This window comes from Panthera leo, chromosome B3 (assembly GCF_018350215.1).
Source record: "Panthera leo isolate Ple1 chromosome B3, P.leo_Ple1_pat1.1, whole genome shotgun sequence".
NCBI classification, from domain to species: Eukaryota; Metazoa; Chordata; class Mammalia; order Carnivora; family Felidae; genus Panthera; species Panthera leo.
In genome coordinates this window covers 118,978,315-118,995,582 of record NC_056684.1, presented here as the reverse complement: position 1 = coordinate 118,995,582, position 17,268 = coordinate 118,978,315, and the positions used below count along the sequence as shown (strand labels likewise).

Sequence of the window (17,268 nt, the reverse complement as noted above, 5' to 3'; positions counted from 1 at the left end):
AAGTATCAAAATAAACAGAACTTAGAATTAGACTGTGAATTGTTGTGTCTAGAGGTTTAAAAACTAATAAAATAACCATCGTTACGTAAGATGTAACCTATTAGGAGAAGCGGGGTGATGGACACGTAGGACTTCTCTGTGACTGTTTTTTGTAACTTCCTGTAAATCTATAATGACTTGAACCCCCCCCCCCCAAAAAATTAGATACATAAACAAACGAAGCTTGTTTAATCACATTATAGTGTATAACATTGATATATACAAGAATATAGTCACTGAGGGTCATTTCTAGTAAGAGCAAGTTGGGCCAAGGGTAACCTGGTGAGAGCCAGGGAAGGGATTGCAGCCAAGATGTCATCACAGCTACCCACAGTGGTGACTTGGGGGGACAGAGCCTCACAGCTGTGGAGTGGGTTGTACCCCACTTTTCAGCGTGGGTGACAGAGGAACCCAAGGGCCTTCCAGTGAGGCCCATCTATATCTTCACTCCTTAGCCTCGCCGGTGGTTGAAAATGGCCAGCTGGAGTGTCCCCAAGGGTACAAGAGACTGAATCTCACTCACTGCCAAGGTAAGGATGACCGGGGCCAGGGCTGGGCTTGGGGAGGGGAAATGATGAAGGTCTGATGATGCCGGGGCACTACCCCCATCCCCAGACAGAAGGAATGGTGTCGCTGAGTGGTCGTCTCTGGGTACCGCTAAGCCCCAGCTTGGGAATGCTATGGGGGCTGCTGGTTCCAGGAGCCTAAGGAAGTCGGGGAGATAATGATAGAGCAAGCCTAGAAAGGACCTGGGAGCTGAGCCTGTCCCTCCTCCCATCTCCACCTGCCCCCACTGGACCTGGGCCAGGTGGGTCTCTAGAGCTGTGGGTCTGTGTGTGAAGGTACTGCCCTGGTCCCTACATGTTTACTCACCTCCTGGGCCAATCTCCCTGGATTGGGAGGACTTTTGACTCCAGGATCAAGTCAGCCTGAGTTGATGGGGACCTCTCTGGACTTTCCCCAGCACCACACCTTCAGCTACTCATACCTGCCTCCCACAGCTAGGAGGGGGAAGAAAGAGGGAACAGGGGGCCATAAAGTCTAGCCCATGATCCTTGCTGGCCTGGCTGACAGGCTCTCTAAGGCCAACCAAGGCCTGGAGCACTCTGCATTACAGAGCCCCCAGAGGGGCAAGGCCCAGAGGCACCTTAGGACAGATGGGTGGGAGGTGGGTCTCAGCTATGGCTTTGTCACTACAGGGAGTTCCAGTGGAGATGGGGAGTGGGACCAGGATGACTGAGGGTCCAGAAGCCTTCACTGTGGGGCAGCTGTTACCACTGCACCGCTAAGGCTCTGAGCAGGGAGCCGCTGTTGGCTATGGGCCTGGCGGTAGGAGAGGTGAGCAGGGCCTTCCAGCTGGGAGGCTCCTGAGGCTGGCAGAGGTCAGTGGGGAGCTGAGGCAGCCTCCCCTTTGGGGAACTAGACACACTGCTGTCTGTATGACTTGCTTTGAATGAAGCTGGGTTAGAGACAGGGGATTGACCCAGATGGCTTCCTAGGTACCTCCCCCTGGAGGCGTCTTCAGGAGAGAGGGATCTGAGGGAGTCCAGGGCCGGGGTGGGGGGGGTGGGGTGTCTGCTGTGGGGTGCCAGGCCCAAAGGGGATTTCTGGACCATGGATAAAGTGCTTGGACCAGGCAAAAGGGCAGGCCTCTGACCCAGCCCAAGATCAGACTCCCCTGGGGGCAATGGGGACTAGTACACTAGACAGTGGGTGTGGAGAGAAATCTTTAGTTTTGCCCTTGGAGGGTACAGTAGGGCCATTCATATCTCAACTGTCCCCAGTGGCCTCTCCTCCTGGCTGGTTTCCCAGTGCACAGGATTAAAGTTATTCCCAGGATTTCAAATGAGCTCTCAGCCCTCCCTCCACGGAGCCTCAGGAATATAGGAAGCCAGGGGGCCCTCCCCCAGGAGACCCTGCCCCTTAAAACTCCCCCTTCCCATGTCTGTGGGCTTGGTCTCCGTATCTGGGAGGGGACCTGCTCACCTCTACATCCGTGTGCATCACCCTCCTCTCTCTCTCTCCAGCCTTCCCTCCTTCCACGGGATAATTTTGGGGTCTTGTCATGAGCTGCATGCATTGTGCTAGGTGCTTAGTACACAGTGACAGATAAACACAGAAGCTGCCCCAGGTGAATACAGACGCTTAAACCATTACACCCCACGGGAGAAGTGCTCTCACCGGAAAGAAGTTCTGGGTGCTGTGGGATCCCATGGTGGGGACCCCTTCCCAGACTGGGAGGGTAGGAGAGGGGCTTCAGGTGACACCTCACCTCGACTTAAGGAATGAATAGAGGTGACCAACTAAAGGGGATGCGGGCATTCCAGGCCGAGGAAACAGCACAAGCAAAGGAACAGTTTAGGCCGGCTGGAGTACAGCCTGTGGGCCCACAGGAGATGACACAGACATCCCAGAGCCTTGTCAGGGCCAGCTGCCCACCCACAGGCTGTGGGGAAATATGGTGGAGGGCACTGGATGCCCTGTGAGGGTTTAGGAGCTCCCTCTAGGAGGCGAATGGGGACCAGAGGCATGTCAGATTTGCATTTAGGTACTTAGACACATCACTATGGCCACAGTCCAGGGGCAGGTGGGTCTGTTCCCTTTCCTAGATCTCAGTGGCATCTCCCCAGGCACCTCCCTCCCAACAGGGTATCCTGCCAAAGAGTAGTTGGGCCATCTTCTAACCCTTCATTCCTGCACTTACTGCACAGGCTTCCCTGAAGCCTATGGGTGAGCATGCGACTCTGGTGACACTGGGTCGCCATGTCTAATCTCCCGGCCCTGGAGGCAGGAGATCTGCCCCTCACGGATCTTCTTCACTTACCATCATCAACAAGGGTGCCATCACCAAGACTTCTTGGAGCTGAGTAAGGGTTGGGATTTCCCCTTGGCAGGAAGAAGTTTCCAGCATGAAATGTTTTTGAGATCAGAAGGGAAGCTAATGTCACTCCCTTGTTTGAAGAACAGTATGTGCCCCCACTGGTCTTGGAGGATGTGTGGGGCCTGCCTGAGGCCTTCTGCCTCCTGGAAACATAGCCTCTGGCCTCCTGCCTCCTCGACCTTGCTGGGCCCCTCCGTCCTGCAGATGTGTCCCCCAGACCTGCAGAGATGCTTCAGAGTCTCTCCAGGAAGGCTGAATAGGAGGGACTGGGCAGATGGTTCTCCACTCTCCAGCCCGAACTGTGCCCTTATCTGCTCCCCCCCATATGCATCCCAGCATGCTACTTACTAGCTGGGTGCCTTTAAGCAAGTTACTCCTGGAACCTGCTTCCTCACCTATAAGATGAAGCCCCATGGACCTACTTGATAAAATTGTTGGTAAGAACTGAATGGGGTATCATAGGTAAGCCACCTCACCTGGTACCTGGCACATAATATGCACTCAATAAACATTCACTTTTAATATTATGACCATTATTACCAGTTAGTGGACTAAGTGATTTGCAATTTTTACCTTGTTTTATTCTCCTAACAAGACCATCTGGTTGTTACTATTTTTTTTTTAATTTTTTAAGCGTTTATTTCTGAGACAGAGAGAGACAGAGCATGAGTGGGGGAGGGGCAGAGAGAGGGGGAGACACAGAATCCGAAGCAGGCTCCAGGCTCTGAGCTGTCAGCACAGAGCCCGACGCGGGGCTCGAACTCACAAACCGTGAGATTATGACCTGAGCTGAAGTCAGTCGCTCAACCGACTGAGCCATACAGGTGCCCCTGGTAGTTACTATTAATGTCCCCATTTTATGAATTAGGAAACGGAGGTACAGAGAGAGGGACCACACTTAATAGATGGCAGCTCCATTGTTGTCTTTTTTTTTTTTTTTTTTTTTTTTTTGGAGAAAGTGTTTGCAGAGCTCTGCACCGGCCCCTCCCCTCCGTCCAGCCTCGGTGGGGCGGGCGCTCGCTCACCTCCTCCAACCCCACAGATATCAACGAGTGCCTGACCCTGGGCCTGTGCAAGGACTCGGAATGTGTGAACACCAGGGGGAGTTACCTATGCACCTGCAGGCCTGGTCTCATGCTGGACCCGTCCAGGAGCCGCTGTGTGTGTAAGTGCTGGCGGGGGCCAGGGGTGGGGGGACACAGGGAGGCAAGATGGGATCCTCAGGGTCCCCCGGCCAGGCCCAGAGCGGTAATTTCCCCCAGGCTCCATCCCAAGGCCCGGGACCTGTGTCTCAACCGGGAGCTGGGCCCGATGTACAAAAACTGATCTGCCCCCGCCTGCTGGAGCAGAGATGGTTACGACTTCAGTTTGGGTTTTTGGCATTTCTTTGGGGGCTTTGCAGCTGGGGATTTTCTGCTTCTGTTTATTCTCTAATCCTTTCTGTCCTATCTGTTGCCTCATTTACTCTGAGGGGGCGGGTGCGTGTGTTGCCTCTGTTCTGATGTCTGGCTGAGCTGTGGCTGCCTCTTCCAGGGCCCGAGCTTAGCAGCCTGGTCACTTGGCTGCAGCCCTTTCTTAAAGGGCCTGTCTGGAGCGTGAAGGCCTGCTGCCTGACCCCCAGGCCTTTCCCTTAAACGCGCGGTCCCTTATGGTTCGGAACGTGTCTGGGTCCACGAATACATACACGTCACTGGTCATATCAGCGCTGTGTCTGTGTGCGTGTGCACTGTGTGTGTCTGTATGTGTGCATGTGTGTACCCCCAGCCAGCTGTTTCCAGCAGCCTCTGTGGTTTCCTGCTAGGAGAGGCCCAGGCTGGCAGCACCCCCAGATAGCAGGACTGACGCCACGGCCCAGACAGGGCTCTCCTTGGGCAGGGAGGCCCGACCAGAACTGAATAAAACCAGTCCTGACTGGCATCTGGAAAGTGGCAGCCCAGCTCAGCAGAGCTCCCTGGGGCTGGCCAAGCCCTCGGCCTACAAACCGCCAGGTACCGGGTCTGGGGAGGCCACAGGATGAGCAAGACTCCAGTGCCACCCAGAGGGAGCGTCCATGTGAAGGAAAAGAGGAGAATGGACCCAGTAAGCGTCTCCAGAGAGAGGAGTCAGTAAAAAAGGCTTAAGAGGGGACACCCAGAGAGTGAGGAATCCCAGAGTGGGGAGAACACGTCTGGCGGCTCTCAGGAAGACTTGACGGTGACCAGACATGTGATCAAGGCCTCAAGAGACGTATAGCACTTTCTTCTCATCTCACCCCCCACTTAAGATTCCTTTATTAGGCAGGCATATTTCACACCTGAAGTGACTTTGACTTGTTAGTGCCAGAAAGAAAGCCTTAATACAGGGAGGCAGAGATGGCCCTTGGGTGTTCTTTATTGTTTCTCCCTGCCTACTGTTACCCCCTCCAGCTGATGATTTACCTCCCTGTAGGCAGAGAAGGGCAGGCATGAAGTTTCTCTTCTCTTCGTTTCTGAACTTTGCCCTCTTCCCTGCCACCTGACCAGGGCCAGTTAGGGCAGTCTACAAGGGTCCCTCTGTGCTGGGGCAGTCTCCTGATACTTTCAGCCGGGTCACCTCCACCCTGGGGCTCAAAAGGACCGAGTGCCACCACACTGGTGGTGCAGAGCCTGCTTGGGATTCTCTCTCTCCCTCTCCCTTTCTGCCCTTTCCCCACTTGTGCATGTGCTCTCTCTCAAAATAAATACATAAGCTTAAAAAAAATAAATAAAAGGACCGAGCCATTCCCTACAGTATTGCAAGGGAAGTAGCTGCTCGAAGCATAGATTATACCTGGAGACCCAGGCTCATGCACTGACCAGTGATTGACCTGTGTGTGTAGCACATAACCTTTGACAAGGAACCTTCACATACATCATTGTGAAGAAAGTATATCAGACAGGGGGCGCCTGGCCCCTGTGACTCTTGATCTCATGTGACTCTTGATCTCACGGTCGTGACATTGAACCCCACGTTGGGTATAGAGATTACTTAAATAAATAAACTTTAAGAAGAAGAAGGAGAAGGAGGAGAAGGGGGAGAAGGAGAAGGAAGAGGAGGAGGAGAGGAGGAGGAGGAGGAGAAGAAGGAGAAGGAGGAGGAGGAGGAGGAGGAGGAGGAGGAGGAGGAGAAGGAGAAGAAGAAGAAGAAGAAGAAGAAGAAGAAGAAGAAGAAGAAGAAGAAAGAGGAGGAGGAGGAGAAGGAGAAGGAGGAGGAGGAGGAGGAGGAGGAGAAGAAGAAGAAGAAGAGAAGAAGAAGGAGGAGGAGGAGGAGGAGGAGGAGGAAGAGGAGGAGAAGAAGAAGGAGGAGGAGAAGGAGAAGGAGAAGAAGAAGAAGAAGAAGAAGAAGAAGAAGAAGGAGGAGGAGGAGGAGGAGGAGGAGGAGGAGGAGGAGAAGAAGAAGAAGGAGGAGGAGAAGGAGAAGAAGAAGAAGAAGAAGAAGAAGAAGAAGAAGAAGAAGAAGAAGAAGAAGAAGAAGAAGAAGAAAGAAGAAGAAGACGAAGAAGAAGAAGAAAGTATATTTATTAGTCAGGAGTCTTTGGGTTGCAAGTGACAGAAACCCAACTCAAACCACCACAAGCAAAAATAATTAATTGCTCCACACAACTGCAAAGTCCAGGGGTAGGTGTGCCTTAGGCTTGGTTGGATACAGGTATTCACAGTGTCTTTAGGATGCCTTTTGCTGTTTTCTTTGTGTTGATTTCATAATTCCTTCAAAGTTGGCCACCAGACACTCAGACACTCCAGACCTACATCTCCCAGCCTTGCAAACTCCAATTTAAAAATAGAGAAATTGGGGCGCCTGGGTGGCTCAGTCAGTTGAGTGTCTGACATCGGCTCAGCTCATGCTCTCACGGTTCATGAGTTCAAGCCCCATGTCAGGCTCTATGCTGACAGCTCAGAGCCCAGAGCCTGCTTCGGATTCTGTGTCCCCCCCACCCCCGTCTCTCCTCTCCTTGCACTCTGTCTCTCAAAAATAAATCAACATTAAAAATAGAGAAATAAAAAGAATCTCCTTTCTAATAATCCATGGAAAGTCCCAAAGCTGATTATTATCACTGGGCGTACTTGGTCAAGTGCCCGTCCCTGACCCACTCACTGTGACCAGGGCTATGGACTCTTTCAGCTAGGAAGTGGAGTCAGCCTCTACTCCACATGGACAGAGTGAGAGGCAGGGTAGATCCCATAGGAAGCCAGGGTGCTATTACCAGAATATAGGGGTATAGATGCCAAGCAGGCAAAAACACAGGTGTCTACTCCCCATGGAGTTAACATCATCCTTATTTTACACATGAGGATGGTAAAGCCCAGGGAGTCATGTAGCTCCTGGCGGAGCAGGGATTGGAACTTGGCCAGCTGAGTCCTGGGCCCTGACCTGGACTTCCCCAGGGTCATTCTTTCCTTAGTTTTGAGCGTTGTCTTCTCTGCCCTTTTCTCGTCCCTTCGTCTGGCCCTACAAGGAAGTCAGTCCGTTCCAGTGTGGCATGACCTCTTTGTCCTCCACTGAGATAACGTACAAGAGGATAATCTTTAATACTCATTATCAAAAGACGAGAAAGGAGACAATGGTGATGGTATTATTGTCGTGTAACACCAGCATAGCTCACGCCCATGGTGGTGCACGGGATTTTGATTCGTGGATCTAACCGTCCACCTACATTGGTCCAGTGAGCTTTTACTGAGCATCCGCATGCACCGGACCCTGCACAGGGTGCCTGGGCTACAAAGATGGACAGGGTCCCTGTCCTCAAAGCTCCCCATCAAGCCTTTGGCTCTCACCTTGTCTCATCTCCCCAGGGTGACTCTGGCCCTAGAGCACACTGCTCCCCACCCAACCCCAGGCCTGTGGTAAACACTTGTTAACTTGGCATCTGGAGACAAGCACATACATCCCCATATCCTGCCCTCAGGCCCTCCGTGTGAGAGTGGGAATCAAGGGGCCCCTCAATCAGGTAACGCAAGGAGAGACACCAAAGGCTTCCACTGTGATTATTCCTCCCAACGTTCTTTTGAGCCCTTTCAGTGCCCAAACCTGCAGACTGAGACTCTGAGACTCGGCTGGGCCAGCTGGGTGTTCACTGCCAGCAGCCGCTCCCATCAACTGCCCCCCTCACCCACCCCCACCCTGCACTTCCCCCGTGGCTGGCCACCTGCCCACCCCACCTGCGGTGTCTGTTGCAGCCGACAAGGCCGTCTCCATGCAGCAGGGGCTGTGCTACCGGTCGCTGGGGGCTGGCACCTGCACCCTGCCTTTGGCCCAGAGCATCACCAAGCAGATCTGCTGCTGCAGCCGAGTGGGTAAAGCTTGGGGCAGCAAGTGTGAGAGATGCCCCCTCCCTGGCACAGGTAAGCATCTTGCCTGGTCTCAGCTCTGGCCACCCAGGGGCTTCCTCCAAGCCAGTGGCCACTTTCTCCCACCTGGGCCTCACCTCCAGCCAGAAGACCCTTAGTCTCTTCCATCCTTCCTGCTCAACTCCTTACCCCAACCTGGGTCCCTCCTCCCCTGTTGCCACAATTGCTTGTCCCCCAAAGGGAGGGAAGGGCGGGCCCTGGGCTCCTGCAGGAACGGCACCTCTCAGCTTGGCCTCTGACCCCTGACCTTGCAGAGGGCTTCAGGGAGATCTGCCCTGCTGGCCACGGCTACACCTACTCGAGCTCACATATCCGCCTGGCCATGAGGAAAGCTGAGGAGGAGGAACTGGCCAGGCCCTCCAGGGAGCAAGCACAGAAGAGCTATGGGACCCTGCTCGGGCCAGCGGAGAGGCAACCACTCCGGGCAGTCACTGACACCTGGCTGGAGGCCGAGACCGTCCCTGACAAGGGTATCTGGGCTGGGGGAGGTCCCTGAGGGATTCCCCTTCTCCCTCAAAGAGCCACTGGGTGTTTATCCTGGATCCATGGCTTCCCAACTCTGGAGCATTAGGGGAGGGAGTTTAGAGCAGCAGCTCTGGGAGCCCTGCTCTCCTGGCCTGGCAAGATGGGAAGGTCTTACCTCCTTCCCTACCCATATGGGGTCAAAGGTGCCCACATCCCAAGGGTTGCCGGTGGAAGCGGGCGAGGTCAGCCGCAGGCCCCACCCCAACCCATCAGGCCTTCCTGGCCCCTGGCCCCTGGTCCCATGGCCCTGGCCACACAGCTTCTGGGGCTGGTGCTTACTTCAAGGCCTGAAGGGCTAGTAGAGAGACCCTGGGGAGTCTGGGCCCTGTTGATCCCCTCCCCTGGCCTTAGAATCAGAGTGCCAACTCCAGCTCAGTCGCCTCGGGCCGGGGAGGCACAGGCTGGAAAGAGATGGCCTGAGGCACCCCTGGCAGGAGCCCCAGGAAGCCAGGCTGCAAGCACACCCGGGTCACTGGTAGCCCTGAGCGCAGGAGGCCAAGGACACACTAGGACAGGACAGCTACATGATGGCCAAAATTGCTCCAGGAATCTGGAATAGACAGGGAAGTCCGAACAGAGCCCCAGTCATGGGAATTGGACGCTGGCCAGGCCAGGAGCAGCTCTTCTCTTTCTAGAACTGTTGCCCTGGGCCGTAGCCCACAGCAGAGGGTGGAGTGACCTGGTGTGGCTGGGAGGCTTGAGAGGGAGGAGGTGGCAGAACAAAGAGGAGAGTTACATCCAGGACAGATGGGTGGATGGGCCCGGGAAGGGGTGGGACTCCCATCACAGGGGCCTTAAAGGAAGGCAGGAGGCTCCCTCTCACCCAGGGAGCCACGTCATAGGCCCTCCAGACCTGGTCTTCTGGGGTCTGTGGTGGCCAGTCCCTGCAGGCCAGGAGGGGCAGAGGCTGTACTGTCTCCACCGCTGACCTCTGGGGACAGGTCAGGAGGTCAGTGACTGAACGAGCCTGGCCGTGGGTGGAGGGAAGGAGGCGGCCCGGCTCTCCTCCCTGAGCTCATGCTCTCACCTTTCCTTCCCAGGAGACTCCCAGGCTGGCCAGGTGAGTGCATCCAGGGATCGGCCAAGCGTGGCAGAGAGCGGGGCAGGGTAGCCACTGAGACTGCAGGGCAGTGTCCCCTGAAGGAGGAAAGGGAGGCAGAGGGGTTATGTGTGGCGTGTTACCTGGAGAGATGCTGGCATTGGGGTGGGGGGACTCACCCAAAGACCTAGTTTTACCCCAAGGGAAGTCAGAACAACAGCTCTCCGTCTCTCATTTGGGGTGCTCTGGGGCCCCCCTCAGAGAGGAAGTAGGAACAGGTCCTGTACTGCAGCTAAGGTCTAGAACTGGTTCCAGACGAATTCTGGACGCGGCACTTTCTGAGCCTGGTTTGCTTACACCGCAGGATCTCCCCTGTGGGTGGCTTGTGGGGAAGTGGAAGCAGAGCTGTGGCTGGCCTCACGCCCCTTCACTCCCTTCCCTGCACCCAGGATTCCCCCGGGAAGAACCGAATCCTCCCGGAAAGACATCCCACAAGAGTGAACCTGCTTTTCCCCTCGCCAGTCTGCCGGTCCCTACCCTGTCCCCTGCCCCTCCAACCTGCATACCTGAATGTCCCCAAACCCCGTTCCTCCAGTGAGCTGCTTCTCTCCCCAGAGAATCACATATTGTCCTCCCAGACCAGAGTCCACTTCTGCGTCCACACAGCCCCCAGCCTTGCTCCTGGCCCGCTGTCGTCCCCTGCCCCTTCTCTCCTCCTGGTTCACCACTGCTGTCTGTGAGCTGTGGTGAGGGACGCCAGGGATGGCCTGGGGGACTCGGATTCACCGCACTGGTCCTGTGACCCTAGGTAGGCTAGTTGACCCCTGGAGCTTCTGTGACTTTCTCTGGGCTCCTAGCATTGAGATGATCATTGAGCATTGCTGATGCGACACAGATCTGGCACACCACATACATCAGTTCACTTAATCGTTACAACCTGCTATCATAGGATAGTTGAGCAGATTAATTCAGACAGTGGACATAAAGCTCTGGCAGAATGCCCAGCATCTAGGAAAAACTCCTCAATGCCTGGAATGAATGAGAGAGTGAGTAAGTAAAGTGGACAGGAAGCCCAGGGGCAGGGGTGAGCGTGATGGAAGAAAGAACATCAGAGAGGTGACAAAGGATCCAACTGTGACTGTCTCCTCTATTCTGTGCAGGTCACAACCAGTGTTACCCAAGTACCTGCCTGGGTCCCAGGTGAGTCCCTCCTCCTAGCAGCTCCCAGGAAAGAGAGACCGTAGAGTTTGTACCCTGGGCTGAGGCACGGGGCTCATACCAGATGAGGTCGTGGGTGGCGTGACACGTGAAGACTTTTTTTTCTGGGTGCTCTATACACCTAAGGTGCTGCAAGGTCGGTGAAAGACACCGAGATGTTTTGCGATTATTTCCCTAAACACCTTTCTGCATTTCACAGTGCCACTCAGCATATAAACGAGACCAAAGAGGAAGCACTGATGAAGCAGGGGCCCATCGGGTCCCCGGAGCCCTTCCCTGGGGGCCTGTCTCCCCTTGGGAAAAGGTTGGAGCTCTGCAGAGGCCAGCTTGCAGAGGGTCACTGGGGTTGGGGACAGGGCACTGTTCAGGGGCTCTGTCTCCAACAAGCTAGCTGGCCTTGGCCAGGTGGTCGTTTCCACGAGCCCGTCTCCTGACCTGTGAAACGGAAGCTGAGACTGGATGTACTGGCGGACCCATTCGAGCTCTCAGATTCTCTGACTCTATTTGGAACAGACAGATGGGGAAGTCAGGACAGAATCCACCCTAGGCTCCACCCCTGGTTCTCCAGCTGGAACGGCAGGAAGAGGGAAGGGCCACTGCCAGCACTTCTGGAGGGCACACTGTCTGGGGGTGGGAAGGCAGGTGGCCAAGGGGCCATGGCTCATCCGCTCTCCTCTCCCCCACCACAGGTGATGCCACAGAAAGACCAACACCACCACTGCCTGGACAGGAGATTCCAGACAACCCGGAAGAAGAGCGAGTGACCACCCCCCATGACGGGCTGGAGGCCCCGGGCCCCTCAGGTACCTGGCAGCCTGGCGAAGTGTGGCTGGTCAGAGCCAACTCCGGGCCTCCTCGCCCACCAGATGAACAGTCTCTAGTGAATTCCTGCTCATCTCATCCCAGGGGGCCCCTAATGAACACAGCAGTCCTGTCAGGAGCACAAGTCAAGTGGGGAAGGAGAAAGGGAAGGGAGGCCTCGGAGGCTGCTCTTACTCAGAGACCTTCTAGGAGAACCCAGGGGCCCTCGCAAGGAGCCTCCGGGAGCCTGGCTCCTCCCGGCTGTTGACCCTGAGTCGGCTGAGTGCCCCAGCAGCGAGCAGCCTCCTGCCCACGGGGCCGGCCAACTTTCGGGAAGGAAAAGTGGCTCTGTTCTCAAGGTTGTTTAACTGTCGGGGAGCCTGAGCTCCCCCTCTCCGGTCGGCTACAACGGCGAGGGGTGCGGGGTGGGGGAGATCCCTGGCAAATCCACCTTGCTCTGCAATGCGCCCTCCTCAAAGGCTCATTGTCTGCCGAACTGCTGCTCCTGTGCACAGGTGTGCTCACACGCGCGTGCCCTCACGTGTGCCCTCACGTGTGCCTCGTCAGGGGCTGGCTGATCTCTTAAACTCACGGACTGAGCTCACGTCAGGGGAGCGGGTATTTCCGGAGTTCTTCCACCAGAGAGAGAGAGACCAGGCTGCCGGGTGGAAGGAACAGCCCAGAGAGTGTGGGGTGGAGGAGGGGCTGGCCTTCCCAGGCCCCAACCGGGGGTGTCCTGCCACCCTTTCCTCGGCGCTCAGTGCACTGCATCAGGGAGCATCCTTCTCCCCCTCTGCTGGGCAGGCAAGATGAGCTGGGTTAAAGGGATCCGTTGGGAATTCTCCGACCAGAAAAATGGGCCTGGAGGCAGGGACAGAGGCTGGGGGGGGGGGGGGGGGGGGGGGAGGGGCAGGAGGAAGAGCCCTGGTGAGGCTCACCAGTGGCTCTCAGCTCTGTTGGGGGACAGAATCCCCCGCTCTGTCACCACCCACAGCTTAATCCCCCTTCTCCCCTGCCTTCCCCCAACCTCACCCTGCTGGGAGCATACGTAGAACCTGGCAGGGGGTCCCCATAAGCCCCCCCCCAGCTGACCCAGACTTGGAGCCAGGCCAGGGACAGGCTAGCCTTGCCAACAGGCTGGTATGCACATTCGGTTTTGTCCTGCTTAGCAAACGCCGTGAAGCCTTGCTGTGCACCAACACAGGCATCGCCCCGACCCATTCCCCTGGGCCTCCAGGGTGACCTCAGTACTGTGGGGCAGGGCAGGGGAGCCCTGGGTATGTGGGCTTCCGGCCATGACCTCAGGACAGACACAGAGGCTGGACGTGTCCCTCACCCATTCATCCAATCAGTGGTTCATTCAGCACGTGCCAGGTACACTGCTGATATTAAGGACACAGTTCAAAAAAGCTAAAGTCTCTGCCCTCTATACGGCCTCAGCGCTGAGTCCGGGTGGGTCAACAAACTGTTTCTGAATTCAGCATCCGCCTCCCCACTTTTTACCCCACCACCCAGGGAGTCCTCGTTTAAATTACTTCAACAGGTTTCTAAGAGCCCCTGCCCCGTGCCTCCCGCCCTGTCCGTCAGCCATTTGCTACCTTTCTGAGCAAGATGGCATAGCCAGATGAGTGGTCTTTTGGAGACAGCTCTGATCATACCCCACCTTGCATGACCCCCTTTCTCATAGGCCTCTCTGAACATGGCATTCAAGGCCTTGTTCAGTTGGCCCCAGCCCACTTCTCCTTTCTTCCTCTGGCAGTTCTCCCTCAACACCCTGCTTACCAGCGCTGTCTGTCTGTCTCTGGGACTGTGGGTGAGAGCCATGCCCTTATTCAGAGAGGACTTCAGGTGTCTGAGAGTCCCCCTGCTGGGACATGGGCTAGTGGAACCCACTGGGTTGTGGTCAGGGGGATGTACTACTGGGAGCTCCCCCCTGGGACTCAGGGTCCTGGGAGGAGTGCCGTGGGGTGTTATACAAGGCCATGCTACATGTGGATATGGGCGGGCCCAGCCAAGAGAGGAGTGAGGCTTCTGTGGGTCCTCTGAGGCCCCTGTGCCCTGCGTCCCACCCTCTCCCCACCCTACCCCACTGCCCCGCTCCCCTGCCTTTGCCTGTCCTCGCTCCATTATGACCTCTGCCTCGCTCTGTCGCAGGCATTGACCGTTGCACCTCTGGAGCCACCAACATCTGCGGCCCTGGAACCTGCGTGACCCTCCCGGACGGGTACAAATGCATCTGCAGCCCCGGCTACCAGCTGCACCCCAGCCAGGCCTACTGCACAGGTATGCACTAGGGCATCCTGGGCTCGCTCGGTGACTGGGGACAGAGCCAAGAGTCCAGGCAACGGAAGGCCCAAGTAGTGCCGTGTGCTCTGAGGAGTTGAAAAAGAAGGCTGTGGCTGTAGACAAAGCTCACCTTAACCTTGGGGAGACCAGTCTCCGAGAGCACCATCTGATGAGTCTCCAGGACTCCGGAAGAGTGCAAAGCCCCTCAGGGCTTCAACCCATTCCTGGAGCCCTCAGCTCTGAGATCAGCCCACGCCTCCAACTAGCCATCTTGCTGCCTACAGGGCAGACCAAGGCCAATGTCTCCACTGACCACCCCCTCCATATTTTTATTCAAGAGAGAAACGTCCACTGTGCCTTGAAGGAAAGGAAGTGATTAGGAGGCCACTGGGGGAGGGGGACATGGGCAGGGAAGAAGTGCTGGGCCACTGGCCCAGGCCCTTGGTTCCTGAGTGGGCCCTAGGGGCAGACCTCGTGACCCCAGCCTTAGAGATTTTTCGTCTCCCTGGCCTCCTCTCTTCCCTCATCCCCTCCTTGACCCGTAGCAGCATCCCCTGTCCAGCACCTAGCATGGGCAGATTGCTGGCAGGTGCCCAAAGAAAGGTCTCCCTGACCTCCCTCCCCACCTTCCTCTGCCCAGATGACAACGAGTGTCTGAGGGACCCCTGCGCTGGAAGAGGGCGATGTGTCAACCGAGTGGGTTCCTATTCCTGCTTCTGCTACCCTGGCTACACGCTGGCCACCTCGGGGACGACGCAGGAATGTCAAGGTAAGCCAAGTCTGCCTCATCCCCGGGATAGGCACAGGACCCCCTAGAGAGTACTGAGGTGGAAGAGGATCCAAGCATTCACAGCACCCAGCCACTGCTCTGCAGTGTGTGGAGCACGCGAGCTGTGAGAACAGAGACTCAGGGCGGTGACCTGGCCCTGGGAGGAAGCCGACCCCTACGCTGAGACCAGAAGGAGAGTTTCAGACCCGCAAGACCGCAACATTCACAAAGCCTCCGAAGAGGTGTGGCTGGAGCCGAGAGTGTGAGGGGTCTGGGGACATGGCTGGAGATGAGGACTAAAAGCCTGGTCCCCAAATTCTGAGTGACTAGGAGCCGCTTTCATTTTGGGTAAGGAAGGAGACGCGTGAGGACACCGACTGGGACTCCTGGCAGACGGGGGAGCAGACTTTGCAAGAGGAGCGTGGGTCCTCAGCAGCTCAGAGACCTGGCAAGTCTCTGCGCTTCCCTGGGAAGGCCTGGCCCCCCGCACGAGGCCCCCGGGCAGAGAAGCTTCCAACACAAACCCTTGACTATCCAGCATTTGTACTGCAATGCAAAAACCCTCTGCATACATTTTTATGAATGAGCTCACAGAGAATATGATGAGGCACTTTCCAAGCAGGGCCTTAAGATGCATAACCCAGCTGGACCACTTCACGGGAGAACTCTTCCTGAGGCTCGCATTGCTGGTTCTGGCTGGGGCAGCCCAGCAGTCACCCACAGTCCCGCCCTGGAGGCCAGGAGGCTGTGTATCCTGACATTACCAGGGACCCCAGGTTCTAATCCCCCAGAGATCTCGTCTGCAGAGACCAAGCCCGTCCGGGTCTCCTCACCTGCTATGGGGGAGAGGGAGTAGGGGAGAAGAACCAGCTAGCTTAATCAGGGTGGGGGATTGCACTTGATCATATGAAGCTCATCTTCCCAGCCCCAGTCGGTAGAAATCCTTACCCATTTTACAGTCAAGCAAACTGAGGCTCAGGGAAGTGACTTGAAATGCCCAGGGACCTCGTACCTAGTTGTGGCAGAGCCAGAAACAGAATCAAAGTCATTCTGGTGTCAAAGCATGGTTTGCTTCCAAAAACATGCACAGCGAAGGAATGGAGAAAGCAGAGAGTGTTCCAGAGAAAGGGAATGAACCATTGCTACAGAGGGCAGAGTAGTGACCAAGCCTGGCAGGCTCTGGGAATAATGATAAATCCAGTGTGACTGGAGCATGCGGTATGTGGAGGAAGTGGCAGGAGCTGAGGCCAGTGTGTGAAGTCTTGAGTGCCAGGCTGAAGGGTTTGGACACCATCCCGCAGGCAGTGGGCAGCCAGTAGAGGTTTATAAGCAGAAGGTGGCGACGCACTCAGCTGGTCCTCAGGGAGGTGACTCAGCAGCACTGGCAGGTGCTGTAGGTCAGAGGCACTGCTCTCTGTGGGCCCAGCCCAGGGCACCGGCCCCGGGGACAGGCAGTGGCTGCTGCAGGGAATGGCGTCACCGGTCCCGGATGTCTCCGCCAGCCCCGGCAGCTGGGGAGGGAGGTCAAGGTCAGCTTCAGTGCTTCCCCCAGTGCGACCTGGCTGCCCCATGATGGGACCTTATTCAGGATAACATCCCCTTTCTAAAGTCTGCTAGTCTTATGAAGCAGCATCTCATTATTTAATTATGTGTGAATTATTTCATTAATTTATATAACGAATTAATATAAATTATAACAGTTTCTAGGAGTAAAATTAATGCAATTAATTATTATAAATTGTTTGCATGTTAAATATTTTTAATATTTTTAAGTTTACTTATTTATTTTGAGAGCGGGAGAGAGCGGGGGAAGTGCAGAGAGAAGAGAGAGAGAGAGGGTCCCAAACAGGCTCCGCACTGCCAGCGTAGAGCCTGATGCAGGGCTCGAACTCACGAACCGTGAGATCATGACGTGGGCTCAGATCAAGAGTCAGACCCTCAACCAACTGAGATACCCAGGTGCTCCTAAGTATTTTTTTTTTTAAACATTTACTTCGCAGGGTGCCTGGGTGGCTCATTCAGTTAAGCGTCCAACTTCAGTTCAGATCATGATTTCATGGTTCATGAACTGGAGCCCCACATCAGACTCTCTGCTGTCAGAACAGAGCCTGCTTCAGATACTCTGTCTCCTCTCTCTCTCTCTGCGGCTCCCCTGCTGGTTCTCTCTCTCTCTCAAAATAAATAAATAGACTTAAAAAAAAAAAACCCATTTACTTTACTAATAAATATGAGCATCTCTTCGTACATTAGCCTTGGGGTTTCCTTATCTGAAAATTGCTTGTTCCTATTTTTTTGCTCAGTTTTCCAGTGGCTGCTGGTTTTCCCTGTGGCTCTTTGGGAGTTTCTTGTATATTCCAGATACTTG

General features: G+C 55.5%; 1 protein-coding gene across 1 annotated transcript in view; it reads left to right on the top strand.

Annotated features, from left to right (window-relative positions):
- Nucleotides 1-17,268, top strand: part of LTBP2 (latent transforming growth factor beta binding protein 2) — a 103,861-nt gene that overhangs the window by 67,110 nt on the left and 19,483 nt on the right. The window contains 9 exon segments of the mRNA XM_042943796.1: nt 495-569; nt 3,963-4,085; nt 8,095-8,259; nt 8,520-8,735; nt 9,831-9,850; nt 10,990-11,029; nt 11,737-11,850; nt 14,003-14,131; nt 14,775-14,903. Of these exon segments, the coding sequence (XP_042799730.1) occupies nt 495-569; nt 3,963-4,085; nt 8,095-8,259; nt 8,520-8,735; nt 9,831-9,850; nt 10,990-11,029; nt 11,737-11,850; nt 14,003-14,131; nt 14,775-14,903 (1,011 nt within the window).